General features: G+C 52.1%; 2 protein-coding genes across 18 annotated transcripts in view; one reads left to right on the top strand and one right to left on the bottom strand.

Moving 5' to 3' along the window:
* Positions 1 to 16,887, top strand: part of LOC144114112 (prolyl endopeptidase FAP-like) — a 377,138-nt gene that overhangs the window by 267,761 nt on the left and 92,490 nt on the right. For 3 of the 17 annotated variants that reach the window (XM_077647612.1, XM_077647611.1, XM_077647604.1), the window contains exon 1: positions 10,673 to 10,795. The exons of the other annotated variants lie outside the window; for them this stretch is intronic. In XM_077647612.1, the coding sequence (XP_077503738.1) occupies positions 10,730 to 10,795 (66 nt within the window). In that variant the 5' untranslated portion in view covers positions 10,673 to 10,729. Of the gene's footprint in view, positions 1 to 10,672; positions 10,796 to 16,887 lie in introns of those variants that run through there. 17 annotated transcript variants of the gene reach the window in all.
* The window catches only part of LOC144114114 (uncharacterized), a 169,603-nt gene that overhangs the window by 96,516 nt on the left and 56,200 nt on the right, over positions 1 to 16,887 (bottom strand). The window lies entirely within an intron of this gene.

The raw sequence follows: 16,887 nt of genomic DNA, 5'->3' as shown, positions 1-16,887 counted from the left end.
TCTGGGACTGAACAAACATGTATGCTGCGTAAAAAGGGAAGACATCTAGATCGCCCCGGCATTTATTACTTGTTCTCTACTCAGCTGTCAGCTCAGACAAAAAAGCTTTCTCAAATGAGAGACCTAAACCATGGATTTCATTCTCTGAGGCGGTCCCGCTGCGCTTTTCATGTACCATTCTGTTAAATTGGGTGCACAGAAAGGACGGCGGACAGTTACTAGCTATGGAGAGTATTTTCTTTCTCGACGGAGGCTCCGGCCTCTTCCTGCAGTATGCTGTTGTGCAAACGCGGTGGCATTGAGTCTGTTCGCTTCGACCTTAGAAGCAGTCCAAGTCCTCATCTTTTAGAAAGAAGACGAAAAAGTAAAGGTAGAACGTTAAGGTACAAGCGAATTTCTCTTCTGCTGGACCGAGTATTTACGAGGTTTAAGGGTGTTTTATAAGAAAACGGGGCATCCTAACCAAGCCTTTGTAAAGTGACTCCGTATTCACGTATTCTTGTTATTCCGTCACAACAGGCTGACATATTGGTTCAATTTTTCATAATTAGTTTTTGCTTAATGATGCCTCTGAAAATTGTTTCTGCGCTAGTGAGCACTTCCTTTCTGCCCGCATCGTTCACGTTCGCCCAGTTTCATTAGCACGCCTCTAAAATGAGATGCCTGACGCGTGAAAAAAAAAACAGAAAAGAAGAATGCACGTAGGAAATAAATTCCGGTTTGGTTTAGCTTTCTTTGTGCTGCTCTTCGCTGCTGTCTTGTAGTCCTGGTGAAGCCAAGTTTCATTAATATTCGTGTCGCATGCTGCTGCTTATTGTATATTTTCTCGCGGGCCAGAAATAAGGCTCAGTTTTACGCTAATGAGCGCAGTTTGCACTCTCGGGTATGAAAAACATGCGGAAACTTCGTTGTGGTAAAAAACTGCAGCCGTTCCTTGAGTGAGGTACAAAGAAGCTTGTTTGATTTTCCCTGGTTATGTGCGTCCAATGCGGAAAGAAATTGCATTGCGCCGTTTAATTGACTACGGTCCCGTCGACGGCTGTTGCATAAATTAAATGCATGCTTCCCACGAAGCCCAACTTTGGTACTTCGCCAACTTTCATAACGCATGCACCAAACAGGCGAGCGAATCGAAGCCTAGCAAAGCAGTCATTATCAATGGCACCCTACCTTGGGGACGTTCGCTCGCTACATATTGGACGTAAGGAATAGAATGAATTTCGGTTCTGGTATTAGCAACAGTCAGACTGGCTTGGGTGCTTTGGTGGATGCCAATGAGTAATTACCCCCTTATAGCAACAGTCTGCGTCATTTCCTTGTCTTGTACCTCGCTAATTTCTGCAAATGCTTTTTCCTGTGCAAGTGCAACGTACAGTACTCACGGATTGAAATAGGACATTCGGAGCGCGTGGCCGTCGCTTCATGGAGCGCCGCCCGTAGACGCTCATGGAACCAAGGTGGTGCATTGTGGTATGGCGCGAGAGGGAGAACATCTACAAAGCAGAATTGTTTCTTCCAGTAGCCAATGAGCCGGCCTGTGGTTTACCACATGCCTGCGTGGCACTGCAAGGCTAGCGCTCCGAATGTCCTATTTCAATCCGTGAGTACTGTACGTGTTCTGTTGACATTTTGGGCCATTCATGGCCACCTGCTCGACTTGATGGGCCCTCAAAACCATCATGTTTGTGTGTGTGTGTGTGTGGGGGGGGGGGGGGGGGGGCTACCGGAAAACACCGGCGCTAGAGAAACTGAACACAGCGGCCAATGAAACAGCAAGCTATCTGCTGTAACGATTAGGCGTCAATCACGACTGTTCAATGAGAGGGAGACTAATATGGGGGCAGAGCTCGCGAGTGTTCGTGACGTAGTGAGCTCTGTCAGGGCACTGCGAATGGCGCGGCTGGAATCGATTCCAGCCGCCATTCGCTCAGGCCAAGAAAATGCGGAAATGGGAAACGCAACAGGCCTTTTATCACCGTACGCGCGCTTCCGGAATGCGTCGCCGAGTTGAATACAAGTGAGCTCAAGAGATGCTAGGTTATTGTCTCAACAAGCGCGCACCTAACTCGACCGCGGCTGGAAGCTCACAAGTGCACACTCCGGACCTGTCGTCGAGGGACACGCCAGGGCGCCGAGGTCCCAGAGGAAGGCGGAGGAACGCGCGAATGGAGCCGCGTTCGATTCACCTGCTGGTCCTTGCCGCCGGGGCCCACGACGCGGGCCACGCGCTACCGGCGGGGCGCATGGAGCTCGCGAAGAGGAAGCAGTCACCGGGGACCGCCGTGCAGCCGCGACGGTGCCGGCCGTGGTCGCGGTGGGGCCGCTCTCCTCCCGCCGCTATCTGGGCCGGCCAGGCCGGCCGCCGCCGTGGCGTTCCACGCATGGCTCGCGTCGCTTGCCGATGTGGCCGCGATCAGCTGCAGATCGTTAGGCGCGCGTAACCCCCGTGGGACGGGGAAGTCGTTCTATCCTGCGGAGGACTGTTATCGAGCCGGAGACACGCAGCAGGCGCCGCTGGGCGCGTTCCCCGCAGCCCTGTGCGCGCCTGCTCTCTAAGTGGCAATCCCATTAGTGAGCCCTGCGTCGCCACAATGCTCGCCTCCTTCCGGGCCCCCCCTTCCTTCCTTCCTCCCTCATCGAGGCGTCGCTCACTTTTTTCCCGCATATTGGGCGCTCAGTAAGCCGCCTCATAAACTGAAGACTGCTTCCGCAGCGCCCTCTTTCTTTCTTCCTTTTTCTACGCCTGCCTTCCGGACGTCTGTTCATTAGCAGCTCATTTGCGTCCCCCGCCGCCACGGACGCAGCCGCTCCGCTCGCGTATGGTTATTTACCCGGTGCCCTCGTGCGTTCTCTGAACTACCTCATAAAGCTGGCCTGTTCATGAAAAAAGACCTCGAATTTTGTTCCGTCTTCCTTCTCCCGCAATGAAGGTATGAGGCAATGATTCGCGGCCGCGAAGCCGTATCAGAAACCGCTTTTATTCCTGAATGCCGTGATTTTTTTCCGTCTGAAAATTTCGTGTTTCTATGATACTTTTGCCAGTCAGCGTAATCTGTGCCCACATTACGCTCCTTACTTTGCTCGTTCGTTTGTGAGCTGCATAAAGTAAGAAAGTTGAAAAAAATGAACATTTTTTTTGATGGCTTAAGAGAATATTCGTTTTACTTCTTTCTTGTTTATCATGCATTTCCGTTAAATGAGCTTTGCATAACCAGATCCCTTCTTCTCTTCCTAAAAAAATACAGAAATAATTTTTTGAAGCGGGATTGATTTCGGTTTTTTCTAAAATTTTTTTTCTTGGCTAACTTATGCCCGATTTCGTTCACGCGCTTTACACCGTCTTGTCGCAGCTTCGCCCTATTAACGACTTCAGCGCCCTCAAACAGCGCGCTATTTCTGCATCCTAATGCATTTTCGTGTTTATGTTCGCATACATGTTCACAATTAGAACATGCCATTGCTTCTTCAGTTTTATATATAATGCGCCAAGTCTTGTTTACGGGCTATCAAGCAGTGTTGTAGGCGTTAGCGAAAAAAAGTAACTAAATACGTTACTCGTTACGCTAAGAAAAAAAAGGAACGCGTTCCGCCCCTACGTTACCTACAAAAAAAAGTAAGGCATTACCGTTACCCTTGCCCAAAAAAACCTACCACACGTTACTTTGCCGTTACTCCATAGCCATAAATTTTAGTTAGTACGTCTACGCCTTAAGAACTCACGATAACAATTTCATAAAGCTCACATTCCACATATAACTTCTAGCCCAAACAACAATTTTACGCGAAATCCTGATTTAACGAGAATACTTTGCATAAATATGCAGGAGCTTAGCAATGTTATGGTGGCCTAAAGTTGCCTGTAGAGTAACATGTGATGGATTCTAACTCTGTGGCACATTGTGAAGCCATTTTTTGAATGTGACATCAAACACAAAATGACACTTCATCATCAATTCTAACTTCAGAAAGAAAACATTCTGAACTCTCAACAAATTTACAGTAATTCTCAAAAAATGTCAGGTTCAAAAATGCTCGGCATGCTTCCATTCTGTAGAGAGTTGTGAGTGTAAGTGGTTCGGGAAGGGGAGGTAGGTGAAGGCAAGTGTGCGAATGCGTGCTCGTGCACGTGTTACGCGCTTTGTGGGTATCCTCTCTTTTTTTTTCTAGTTGGATGGTTCGTCAAGAGCAGGCGTTTTCTGGCACGCATGCGAGCCGCAACAGAGGTCGCTGAGGGCACCTGTTTGTTTATTTGCAGCATCAATTTAGGTTCTCTGCGTTTTGTTCTAAAAAATAGGGGCGGAGTGGGTAACAACTGAAACAAAAAGTAACTAGTAACGTGACGCCTCACGTTACCGAAAAATGTTAACGTAAGTACGTTACCCGTTACAGTTCCCAAATGGTAACGAGTACGTTACTAAGTTACCGAAAAAAGGAACGCGCTACCGGTAACGCCGCTACTTGTAACGCGTTACCGCCAACACTGCTATCAAGTTACCTCATTTGCCCTCATATTAAGAAAAGATGAGCGCTGAGACTTCTCTATCGGTATCATAGTGCTCTGGACATGGACGCTCTACCCACCTTCGCGAAACGCTCCAGTTTCCCACGCCCCTGTGTTTCAACAAGCCCTGGAAACATGAAATGGCTACTCAATCTGGCTGCGCTCAGCGAGCTTATTCGTGACCCACTTTTTGCACTCCTCATGCTTTACACGCGTGATCATTGTTTGAATTTTTCGTGCAGTTACTAATTTACATCTACCGCATGCAAACAGCACGCACATTCAGGCTTTTATTTTCGATTTTGGTTCGAAAAAGACGCCTCCGTGGAGCGCATTGTTGCAAGAAAAAAACTTAATCGTTCCGCCTCTTTTCTCAAATATATCTATAGAATGAAGGCAGTCGCCATCGGAGCGCCGAGCATGTGTCCTTGGCTTCCCTGTGCAAGGACACGGTCGGTGCATTTCTTTATTTTCTTCCTGCGCTGGACTGCATCACTGTGGCGCCTGCGGGAAGGCGGCGTTAAAGAGAAGCGGCTCGCGTGCGCGGACCAGCGAGGTGGCGTGATTATTCCCGGCTCCCTTTCACAAGCCGCGCACACTGGGAACGTGCCGCGCAATGGACGGGATTGCGGGAGCAGCGCGGCGCCCCGTGTAAGCCGACCGGCGCCAGAGCAAGGGGTCGGATAAACAAACCGGCCCGCGGCTCGGACCGGATCCCGGCAGCCGGGGCTGACCTCTCGGCTGCCTCCCTCCGCGGCTTCCATCTCGGCTGCGCCTTTCGCATCGGCTTAGCGCAGTGGCCCGGCAAGTCTCTAATGGAGACGTGCTCGTGCCGCCCGGAACGACCGTTTGGCGCTGAAACGAGCGAGCCGCCTTTGCCTTCAGGGTGAGCGCAACTCAAGTCCATCCGCGGAACGCATTTATATAGCTTCATCTTCCCGCTATGCGTTCTCCGCTCTTACCTATACTACAGATTTTTTTTTTTGTTGGCACTTGTGGGTACCCACTGGCTCTTGCGCAGATGTTCGCATTGCTGGCCATGACGCCGATATTCGCGCAGCATAAGACGCAAGGGTAAACGCCCAAGTGCGTGGGCCCATGTTACAAACCAGAGCACCCTTCTTCCTTTACTTTGTGCCCGCTGAATCTCGCGAAGTGCGCCAGCAAACTGTATGTGCCCGCCGCGAGTGCGCTTTACATTTCGCTGAAATTCGAAACGGTGAACTGCGTTTTTGAACAGAAGGGAGTCACTGTGAAACGGCGGAATGCAAGATTGAGTGAACAAAAGCCAAGTAACTTGGTAGCCATTTGCGCTCCGAAAACGTCGCTCATAGGTTCGCTTCGAGGCTCCCGCGTCAGGGGTCTTTCATCTGATGACAAAGTATCCAGCGTTTGATACGATATCCCCTCGGTACGTGCTTATATTAAGGTCGATTCCGATTCGGTAGTTGCCCTCGACACTTCCGTGGAAAGTACGCCAACTATGACTTCTGCGCGATGATCGCGCTGACGAGCGCTCTTTTTCCACCCGCCGTACCAACTCGACTCAGCTCCATCGAAAAACGCGTGCGTCTGCGTTTATGGCAGATCACGGCGCAGGATGGGGACCTCCGGCTCCGCATTTTGAGGAAGTGACGGAAAATGCGCCCATGGTATTGCATCCGAAATTGAGTCCTAGCCGCGCCGCTGCATTGGGGCAGCTGGCTCGGACTGTGTCAGCAAACCGCTCCTATTTAGGCTTGATCGCACATCAGCCATGCTTCAGCGATGTCGGGTAAGCTGCAGCCGCATACTGCTGCCGCGCGTGAGGCGCGCGCGGTGCAAAGTATGCGCAGACAGAGTCAGTGAGAGAGTGGAGGATGGTGTAAGAGAAGAGGCAGACGGTGTATCAGGTCACCGTGGTCACCGCACGCCTAGGAGGGACAGGTAGGTAAGGACGGTTTCCGCGGCCGCTTGCACCGGCCTGAGGTGGCAGCCCCCGACGACCGTGACTCCCCCGCTGGCATCCTGAGCGCCGACGTCAGTGAGAAGGACAGCACGCGCGAGATACGCGCGTCGGAAGTAACGCGACCGGTGGTCGCGCCGGGCCGAGAGTAGAATGCATGTGGCGACAAATCTTGAAAGGAAGCAGGACAAGGTGTGAAACCAAGGGTAGCTAGAACAGCTCGTCCGTGTGCCGTGTTAAGCAAGCAAGTCAACTGGGCAGCCCCATGGGGGGAACTGCTATGAGCTCCCCCAAATATCTGGTCGCTCAAAGGGAGGTCAAGCGCAAGTTTCTGCGCCTTATGACATCATTCTTAAGACCGAAGAAGTATGTCCTGAGTAGAGATGGCCGCAGATGCTGCGTTCCGAAACTCGCGCATTTGGGTTCTTTCATCAGTTTTCCTGCAAATATGTACTGGCGACAAAGCTGTGTTTTGCCGGATGTAACATCGTTGCTATCTTGAATAGCAGTCAGCTGCTGTGACCGATGACGCGTGGCTGCGTTGTCGTATGTCCCGTGAAAATGCACCCATTCAAACCTCCTATGTTGCAACAGCTGCGCTTCCGAAGCAGTATGGTTTACTTTTAATTATTATTGTTACTTTTGTTGTTCTTATTGTGCATCTGTACAGTACGCCTCATGTGACCAATGAATTTGCCAAGCTTGCACGCGCAGTCGGATGCCATCATGAGCTTAGAAAAGTTATATCCTTGCTTTGACCTGATTGGTCGCTCCATCGGCTGGAGGCGGCCGCTTGCGATTCCTGCGGAAATTCAATCATCGCTTTTTTTTTTTTTGCGAGGAATTGCAGCTTCTACTGCAAAAAGTTTGGGCTTTACTGCGTTACATTAACCGCCGTCGCAGGCTACATAAGGCAGAGTTATTTGGGTCACTGTAACTGCCGCGCGGCTTCGCTAATGTCAAATGAGAGGAACAAACTTAAAGCATTACTAAAGAAGCCGGGGACTAAAGCCAGTCATCAGTTTGGCGTTTGCATGCATCGCTGCTAAGTGCAGTGTTCCTGCTAAATGATGGGCGGCTTGCTAATCAGCGCCGAGCTGTTGGGTAGGTAAGGACCTAAGAATTTTAGAATGCCATTCAGAGCTTGTGCATGCGTTTAGCTCACGGTTCCTATTGGGATATTATTGTCAAGCGGACCATGGTTTTGTTGCATTTACTGTAGATTTCTCTCACACTAATATTGTCTCGCACTAATAAGGGGTCGCGACTTGGACCCTTTAGGCGCTACTCTGCTGCTGAAAGAGAGCAACGAAGTTCTCTGAGCGCACGTACACGGGCGCACTAGGCTAAAAGCCTTCGCCGCATTCGTGGCCTCGTTCCTTGCGAGGCCGGAGTCACGGCGGACGCTTCTTGGCTTGCAGCGTGGCTCTGCTTTCTGCGCGGCGCCAGTCTTTGGGTTCCCTATTAATCAAGTTGGGTCCTCCGGCAGTCAGGTAATCGAGTCGCTAACGCATTTAGCCGCCCCTGCTTGGCACGGATAACCGAATAAGGGCCCCGCGCCTCGGAGCGAAGCGCATATGCGGGACCTGGTTCGAGATAAATGCGTGGTGCGCGCTGCACGCTCATCCGCAAACCAATTTCCTCCCGGGACCGCCGACTCGGTTCCTGATCCGGTTCGACCCCTCGCCTCCGCTGCGATCGGCCACTGTCGCCGTCAGCAATCATATCGGGCCCCGGGTGGACCCCTCCCCATTGCCGGCCCAAAATCGCGCTGCCTTCGGTCCGACTGAGGCGGGCGCTGCCCAGTGGCGGCCATGCCAGGCGGACATGGCACCGTCGTTTAGAGAAGCCGCCTGTGAGCAACGCCAGGATCGATGCACTCATTTTCTTTGTTTCTTTCGTCGAATTAGAACTAAGGAGGGAAGCAAACTTTTGGAGCATTCATTCTGAGGGGCGCGATATGATAACGGAGACGCGAAGTAACCCACTAACTATGCAAGTGTTCTTTTTGTGTGCTGCTTGTACGCGCACAGTTTCACGTGCCCCACCCCTCTACCAATTTCCTAATTTCGAAGTCGCCGTGCGCACGTCGTCACACCACCAGATCCCTTTACCCTCTCGTTCATTTCTGCTCCTCTAACCCACATAATCCTTTCCCGTCCACCGCAGCAAGCATAAGCAACGAAGTGCGCAATAAACGTGACACTGCACTCGTCCCGCCCTCCAGGCGTGAGACAACGACGGCCGTAAGAAGCGCCGGTATCGACCTGCGTCGATGCAGGTGTCTCTCCTCGCGGTAGGACTATACCCCACAAAACTCAGTCCCCGAACGCATTCTTTTGTCACACTAGTTTTGCCACATCCTCTTCCTTCTACAGCTGACACTGAAACTGGCGTCACATACCGTGAACGCAGCTCGAGCTTCTCCATTCAGGGAAAAGTAAGACGTGGCGAGTTGAAGTCAAGGAAGCTCGCGTGATTCTTTCACGTGCCGCCCGTCTTTTCACACAATAAGGCTTTCAAAATGGCACCTTAGAGCGCGAAATTAGAAGTGTTTCCAGTTCGTAAGTCTGTGGTACTAGCGATCGCAAAGTGCGAGTTGGAGACAACGTGATGCGCAGCACAGCACGAAGTTTCCCCAAATTGACTGCCCCCCAACCCCCCTCCCCATTCGTTGAAAGAAAGCTTCGCCTTCGGGTCACTCATTAGAATGCTGGGCAGGCACGCAGTAAAAGCTGTGTCTTCCATTGCAGCAACAGTTCAAGCGGATATTGCTAGATGTAAAGGGGGATTAAAACTTTTTGAGGTTTTGTGCAAAAAGATTTCTTCTTTAATCCAGCGTTGCTAGAAGGAATGAAGAAAAAAATGTAAGAAATGGCGCAATATGTAACCTCTGCAGCCCTAATTTTAAGACATCTTGTTGGCGTAACAGCCACGGACACCTATGTCTAGTACATTTTCTCAGGTGTGGAGTACTGGCATATTTATAGTCGCAGCCTATGTAGGTTGCCGTTCTAGCGCTTACCCTATATCTTGCACAACTCGTACCTATGAAACATCTTCATTAGTATTATCGCAACAGAATTGGGTGCAAGTTTCCAGTATGTACGTCCGTTTTAATTTTGGAGATACTGTGCGTGCTGCAATGCTGGATTTGCGAAGCGTACTGCGTTGTTTGTGTTCGGCTCTTTCTAAAAACACAGAAGCTTCGATCGAAATTCTGGCGCCGAAATTTCGGAGCCGTTAATTTCACCTCGTTCGCCACGGCAGCGGTGGGTGCACAAGTTTTTGCCCTTATGTAAGCTGTCAGGCAAGATCGAGTAATCTGAGTCAGAAGTAGGTTAATCAGATCTCGTACAAGTAAACGCTTTTCGCTCGATTGGGCTTTGAAAAGAACAAAGCTAGGTAGGCTTGAGAAGCAATGGCTAATGACGTCTATGCTTGCTGGATTAGCGCCCACTAAAAGTGTTTTGCTCTCGCAGATTGTTCAGTGCATTTCCTTTATATAGATGCCTTCTCAGCGTTATGAAAGGAGCCTACACTGGCGGTCGTGCATTCCACACACGTCTTTTTTTTTCTGGGGATTTGAAGGAGTGCAGGGGGGGCTTTTGTCGCAGTATAATTAAATCTCTTCATTCATGAACGAAGGTTTACCGTGAAGCTCCAGGCTGGACAGGTCGGTTCAGGCTATCAGAAACTTATGGCTTCAGATATTGCTTTTAAAGCCTCCAATTGTGCGCCGCTTTGGTCGAAAGATGGATAGCCCTTCTGGAACAAAGTCAGCGAAACGGAGAAATAGAAACAGGCACAGAAATATGCTCGGCTTAGCCTACCTTAATTTTGTCTTCCTCTTTTGTGGAAAATTTGTTGCAGCTAAACCCGCATTTTCCATCTACATGCCCCACCGGTTTTCGCCCCCGCATTCAGACCAGCAGCGATAAAAAAGGGAAATGACAGCTTCTATCCCTTCCGGGTCCGCGAATTGTGACAAATAGAGGCGTGGCGGGAACTTCTCTTCACAAGTCGAGTGAGTGGACGGAGTGGGCCCCGTTGAAGAGAGGCGGCGGGTGTGGGAGGAGGCTGCTGCCCTCAGCAGTCAGGTGTGTGCGCGCGGAAGTCCGGGAGGGGGGCGGCGCGCGCAGCGCTGAGTCCCGCGGGGCGGCGCGGCCGTCGTATACTTGTGGCGCCTGGCGAGCGCGCATGCGCGGCTGCTCTCGCTGCTCTGGCCGTCCGCCCGCGGAGCACCGGCGAGGGAGACGGCGCGGACATGTTGAAGGGTCAGCATGACTTCGTCCGCCGAGCCGAAAAAGAAGCCCACCGCCGCTCCGGTGCCGCAGGACCCGAATGCGGTAAATAGGCTGCTGCCTCGTCTCCTCTTGGCGCGCCTCCCCACGCGGGGCCCGCCGCCGGCCGGGCTGCGCGTCGCGCTCCGCCGTGCATTCACGTGTCGTTGTTGATACCGAGAAGGGGGCCGGGTCTCGGATGACCGCTCGCGCTAGTCGGCGCGTGCGATGCCGCTCCTCCTCGCTACTTTCAGGGCCGCGCGCGCTCTTTTTCAAAGCGCCTCTCTTGCCTACCCGGCCCCCGGCTCGCCAACTCTAGTCCGAATCTCCCGCGGGTAGTCAGTGTTTTCCTGATCGCTGACTGATTTTTTTTTTTTCATCGTGCTCGTCTGCCTCACGCATGCATGCTCACTCTGATAGCTGCAAGCCACTCCGGTTCTGCCACATGCTAAACTTCCTGCTTGACAGTGCGGCACTTTTTGAGCGTGTTATTTCGTAGCTTCGTACTCGAACTGAAGAGCGTCCGACTCGGCAGTTGTTGCTCGCCTATCGGACCCAACTTCGATTCGACGTCAATCTCCGCCCGTAAAACGAATTTAGCAGACTGCAGCACAAGAGAGCGAGCAGAGCTTTTGGTCTGCCTTTCCCTTTAATGGCCCCGCCGTGCCGTGTCTGCGCCAGTTTTGATGCCGCACAGAAACAATGTCGATATTTTCGCGGCGCACCAGTTGCAACCACCTTGGGAACAGGGAGGGAACAGCCGAGCAATCGATGTGAGTGCTCGAAAGCAAACATTTTTCTGTCGATTCGCTTATGTATCGGCGTACAAGAGACGAGAGAAAGGAAAGCGTGGTGATTGTTCCGTTGCGCCGTGACGAACGACGCTGTTTCCAAGTGGCAACAATGCAGGCTTCTCCGCAGTACTGCATTGTCTAACTGGAAAGCCTGATTTCGCGAACGCAAGAAAACGACGTGGAGAGGCTTTTTTTTTTTCTTCTTCTTTTCCATCTACCAAATTACCTTACCTCAAGTGATGGTTGCTTTTGGATGTGGCTGAACAATTTTCGATGCATAGCCTTCAAATTATTTTCACTGTCAAGCTACGTGTTGTCACGATGAATATTCTTTAAAAGAGAAAAATGAAGTTCTCATGTCTCAGTACACCACGCCTCTCCGCCGCCCCGTGGAGCGGGCAGGAGTAAGCCACTTCAAGTGTACTACACTTGAGAGTTTGATTAAGGTCAACTTTTCGCTACGAGTGGTTTGCGGCGACACCCCTCACTCATAAGAGCATCGGGGATGTGAGGCCAGCCCCACTGCAGGATCCGCGTACCTCCATCGACCACGAAGAGTGTCCGCGTATTTTTGACAAAAATTTCGCGCACCTGATAGGAAAAGGGTAGCATCGCCATTAGCCTCGACGCCTTGCTTTCTTCTCTTTGCTGTCTACCAAAAAGCAGGACTGCACCGAGTTGCGTGTCATTTATGACCCGGTCAGAACTATCATTGGTTTATTAATCTGGCATACTCGGTGTCTCGGTAAGCTGTCAGGAAAGCTGTTGTCATGCCCAGTAAGTGCTATAAAGCGATGCGTTCGAGTAACTGACGCGTCGACGATCAGGAAAAGGAGAAAGAGCGAAATTCCTTCTCTTTTTCGCGGGTGGGGGGGGGGGGGGTGCCAAGTTTTGTGGCAAGACGCGGCAGCGGATTCGACGTGCATTAGCGGTTGTGTTGCTTAACACTCGTGTCTGTCTGAGTGCACTGCAGTGCTTTCCCCGAGCAAAGAGCCCAGTGCCACAGAATAACAAGCTTATTTCAGTTCCCGCTGAAATAAGGCTGTCAGCTCTGTGCTACTCGATTTGCATGCGTTGCAAGTAACGCCATCGATCGAGTGAACCGCTCCGCCGTCGCGTTACCGCGAAAGGCGGACGCTGATTTCCCCGCTCGGACCATATGACGGTCTGGGGTCTAGTATTGCGACCGAGCTGCTGTCATAAGCGCTGCCGTAATGCGACTCAGATGTGGACATTCGGTGACGAACAAGCTTTAGCTAAAACTCAGAACGAAAGACGCAGAAAAGCAGTGCCTCTTAAAGAATGCCTGGTTTTTTAGGGGGCGCCACCCCCCCCCCCCCCCCCCGCCTCCCCTCCCTCCTGAAAAATTCAGGCTACTCGGTCGGCCTAATGAATAACTGCGGCATTATCCGGCAGAAGTTTATCGAGCGGCCGGCCACTTGCGTCGGACACTCGGACGCGCTTTCTTCTAAATCGGTGTTTAATTCAGTAGCTCAGCGGGGTAAACGTTTTTTTCGTGCGACGCCGTATCTGCTTCCCTCCCTCTCCCGACTCCACCTTGCGGTATTATTCGGCAAGAAAGACTGTATGTGTAATGCGCGCGACTTGTTTTCCGGGCCGCTTATAGACTGCGGCGGAGACCGGCCCCGCGCCCAAACACGCTCCGGGGGCCGCTTATCTGGCGCGGCTGCGACGCACGCGCCTCGGGTCGAAGGTGCATGATGAACCTCGCTCTGAAAGCGGATTTGAGCTTCCGCGCCGACGCCGCCGAGGTTCGCAGCGTATATTTTTGCGCCCTTGTTTTCCGCCGCCCTTAGTGTGCGCCCGCTTTTGTCCCAGTGCAGCGCTCCTCCCCCCTTACTGCTCCCCATCCCCCGGTCGCCTTTTTATTCGCGCTGGCACGGCGCCAGCACCTCTCAGTCGGGCAAAGGTGTGCGACGCGAATGGAAATGTGCGAATAAACAAATGACTCCCTCAGCAGCGCTATTCCGCCGTCATCGGCCGCGCTTGCGCTCGCCTATATATACGCGCTTGCGCTGTTGTCTTTATTATCTGATTCGATGGGGGCCCCGAAACTTTCCGCCGCCGGAGCATTTCCTGGCCTCCGGGAGCGCGCTTCTCTCTTTACCGGAAAAGCCCGCCCCGTGTGTGCCAGTGCGTGTTTTCCACTGCTCAGCGTTTTCCAGCTTGCCGCGGTGCTCGAAGGGTAGGCTTAACGCGGACGAATGCGCGAGCCGATCTAAATTGGCAGCGCATAGAGACGAATTCGAAACGATGCGTGGCACCGACCGTGTGTCGCGCGAAAGTGCAGCTATTTATTCCTAGTTCCGAGTGCCGCTTATAGGCCGCGGGCCAACGACGGGCGGTCCGCTCGTGAATCGCCGTGCACTTGCTGAACGCTGATTCGGCTGCACGTTCTGCATGCCTTCCAAGAATAAAACAAAAGGAATGATTTGTAACAATCGCGCACTGACGTTTCGTTGACTTCGCGCCGCCAAAGACTTTGGCCGCACTGAATGTTTCTGCCGCTCTTGGCGCTCAATATACTGGGGTAAGAATAAAGGTGGAAAAAAAAACTTTATTCAACGCTGGACAGGGTCTCTCGTTCGGTCCGCGGTGAAGCGGCTGCGTTTGCTCTCCGCTTTTCTTGGTTGTCACCGGTCTTTTCATTCGCCTCGGCCACATATACCCGGCCTGCTCTTCTCTGCGCTTCCACAGAACAAGCCGACTCTCTCTCCGCAAATAAAAGGCGAGAAATAATTTCGGGGCTCGTTAGGCGACCCAGTCTGCCGCCCATAAATGCCACCGGAGGGGGGAGTGGCGGCCCACGGGCGGGACAAGGTCAGTCGATACGCTTATTCCGCGGCGAACATCTTGCGGCGGGAGATGGACTGCGCGTGATACGTTTTTTTTTCGTCCGTCCTTCCCTGGCACAACAATTGATTCATGATTTCACCGGCACGGTCGCCCCGCACACGGGGCTAGCCGCTCGATGGCTGCCGCCGACTCGTAATGATCCGAGCATGTTTCCGCGCGGCTATTTTAGCGCCGCGCGAGAGCGAACTGGGCGCAGCTCGCGGGCGCCGTGCGCGAGTCTGAGGTGCGCCGCGCCTTAAGCAGATCACGTACGACGCGGTGCCGACGGCGGCGAGGAATGAACGGCGAAATGACAAAGGTGAGACAAGTGCGCGCCGTTTTCCGCTGACGCGTCAGGCCTGGTTCACCGCGAGGTCTCAGCCGTGCGCCGCTGAAGGATTGCCTCCCCGATACGCGGTCCTTCTCTCGTGCACTCTTCGTTGAGGCTGCGAACCGTGAATATTTGTCGCTTCGAGTGGAGGATTTTCGTGGAAACGATTTCGATGACGCTGCAGTCGTTGCAGTGGCGCAGATATTTAGAGGCAGTGGCACGACTTTGTGAGATCGAAGGGGCGCTTGGCAGCTACTTCGAGGTGGAATCTTCACAGGCAGACAAGGTCTTCGGGAATTTCCCGGCGGCCAGTGCTTTCAGGTCAGAAGACCTCCCGTTTGTTGTCTGTTCGCGCGGATAAAATCCTCGCGAACGCAGTCAGTGTCCTTTACGGGACCACAAAAGTGGCAACCCACTGCATATTAACCTCCTGCTTTTTGTTTTTTGCTGTGTTGGTCTCTTCCACGTGCATTTTTTGGCTTCCCTCGGTGTGCAACGCCATGGTCCGGGCTTTACAAGGCGTCCCGAGCGCGACTTTAGGATTTGTTTGAAGAGGCCGCGCGTGGGGCTTGCTACTACAGAAGGCAGGCCACGAGGAAAGCTCCGACGAGTTGTGTGCTCAGCTTCGGGGATAAGCGCGCGTGATGCCGCCGAGTAGACATAAGCACGTCTGTGCAAGCACGCTGCGCTCGAGGGCACACAACGATGCAGAGGAATGAAGACGCATAGAATCTGTCCGTGCGGCAGTGTTTGCCTGTTTTCCCAGTGGTGTTACAGCCTTTGTCATTCGTTCACATGACTGCTGCTTTCTTCGCTGCTTCCATTCAAGTACAAAGCTACGTCCACTGTTCAAGTCTGGTAGTACATAGTGCGGCAAGACAGGCTGCCTATTCGGCATGAGGATCTTTGTTTTTGTAGCTGTTGTCACGTCTTGGTTTATTTCTACACTTCACGCCTCTGCGAAATACCAGGCGTCCGAATAAGTTGACGCTCATATTTTTAGTTTCATTCATGAGTGGATAGAACTCTCGTAAGTTTTTATCTCCATTATGCCTCGAAGTTTTCTGCCTTTGCATTCAATGTGAAAACAATTAAGGAACATGTCTTGTTCTTTTGCGACACAATACTATGCCTTCTTTCGAGAGAAGGAACTGTTTGCCCATTCATTTTCTGCTCGCCTAAACTTAGCATGAGCATAGAGTCTTTGAGCGGAATAGCTTTTCCTCCATTCGCCCACCGGAAGATTTGTTTCCGAAGGGCGCTTATTTTTCCGCCCAGACTTTTAAGCTTCCTGCAGAGTCTGCGCGAGAAATTGCTGTCAGTGCATCGAAAAATTTACTGCGAGAAAGAAATATCGAAGACGCACTTAATGGCCGGCACCTCTTGTTCCGAGAACTCTCCAGAGTGCGAGCGATGCTCTCAAACCCAAGCGCAAAATGCGCGCAGAGCTGATGCAAAAAAAAAAAAACGAACTCCTCAGAAGCCACTGCATCTCGCCCGGCAGCGATGGTGTTTTCTTCGCAAGCGCCCGTCGTTTACTTGAGCAAACCCGCATAAACGAAGGCGGCGAGCTCTTCGAACTCGAGAAATATATTCTCCTCCTTCGGCTGCCGGCGTAAACAAGCTCCAAGTTGTCTCTTCCCTCGCAGCCGAGTCCTCGAGCGAATCTTGTTCGTCTCTGCAGCCCTCAGGCTCGGTGTGTGCGCAGCGTCCTGCATGCCCGCTGCAGTTCTTTGGGGACGGCAATCGCGGTTATGCCGGCCGATTAATAAGGAGGAAGCATTCCTCTTCGCGTTATTTCCTCTGATGATTCCAGCCGCCGAGCGAAAACCGTGAGGAAGTTTGTTTGTTTGTTTTGTTACGGGGAGCTTACTTTAATGCGTATTTATCCCCCTTTTTTTCAGCTTTAGAGGTAGGCTAATTTATGCACACCGTCCTTGCGCTGGATTCTTCTGTGACGCCTGCGTTTATTGCACCTGATGTCGTAACAAGTGCTTCTCTCTCTCTGCTGTAGCACCCAAGGGCTCTGAGGCGCCGTGATTAGTTCTTGACTGAGACACCAGCGCTGTTGTTTCGGATCGCTGATTCGGATAATGAGAGGGAAATAATTAGAAGAATAAGAATGGGATTGAGTGCATATGGCAGGTTATATCAGATCATGAATGGCAGTTTACCAA

This window comes from Amblyomma americanum, chromosome 1, assembly GCF_052857255.1.
Source record: "Amblyomma americanum isolate KBUSLIRL-KWMA chromosome 1, ASM5285725v1, whole genome shotgun sequence".
Lineage (NCBI taxonomy): Eukaryota > Metazoa > Arthropoda > Arachnida > Ixodida > Ixodidae > Amblyomma > Amblyomma americanum.
Note: the sequence above shows the minus strand (reverse complement) of the source record. Positions and strands in the feature narration are given on the sequence as shown.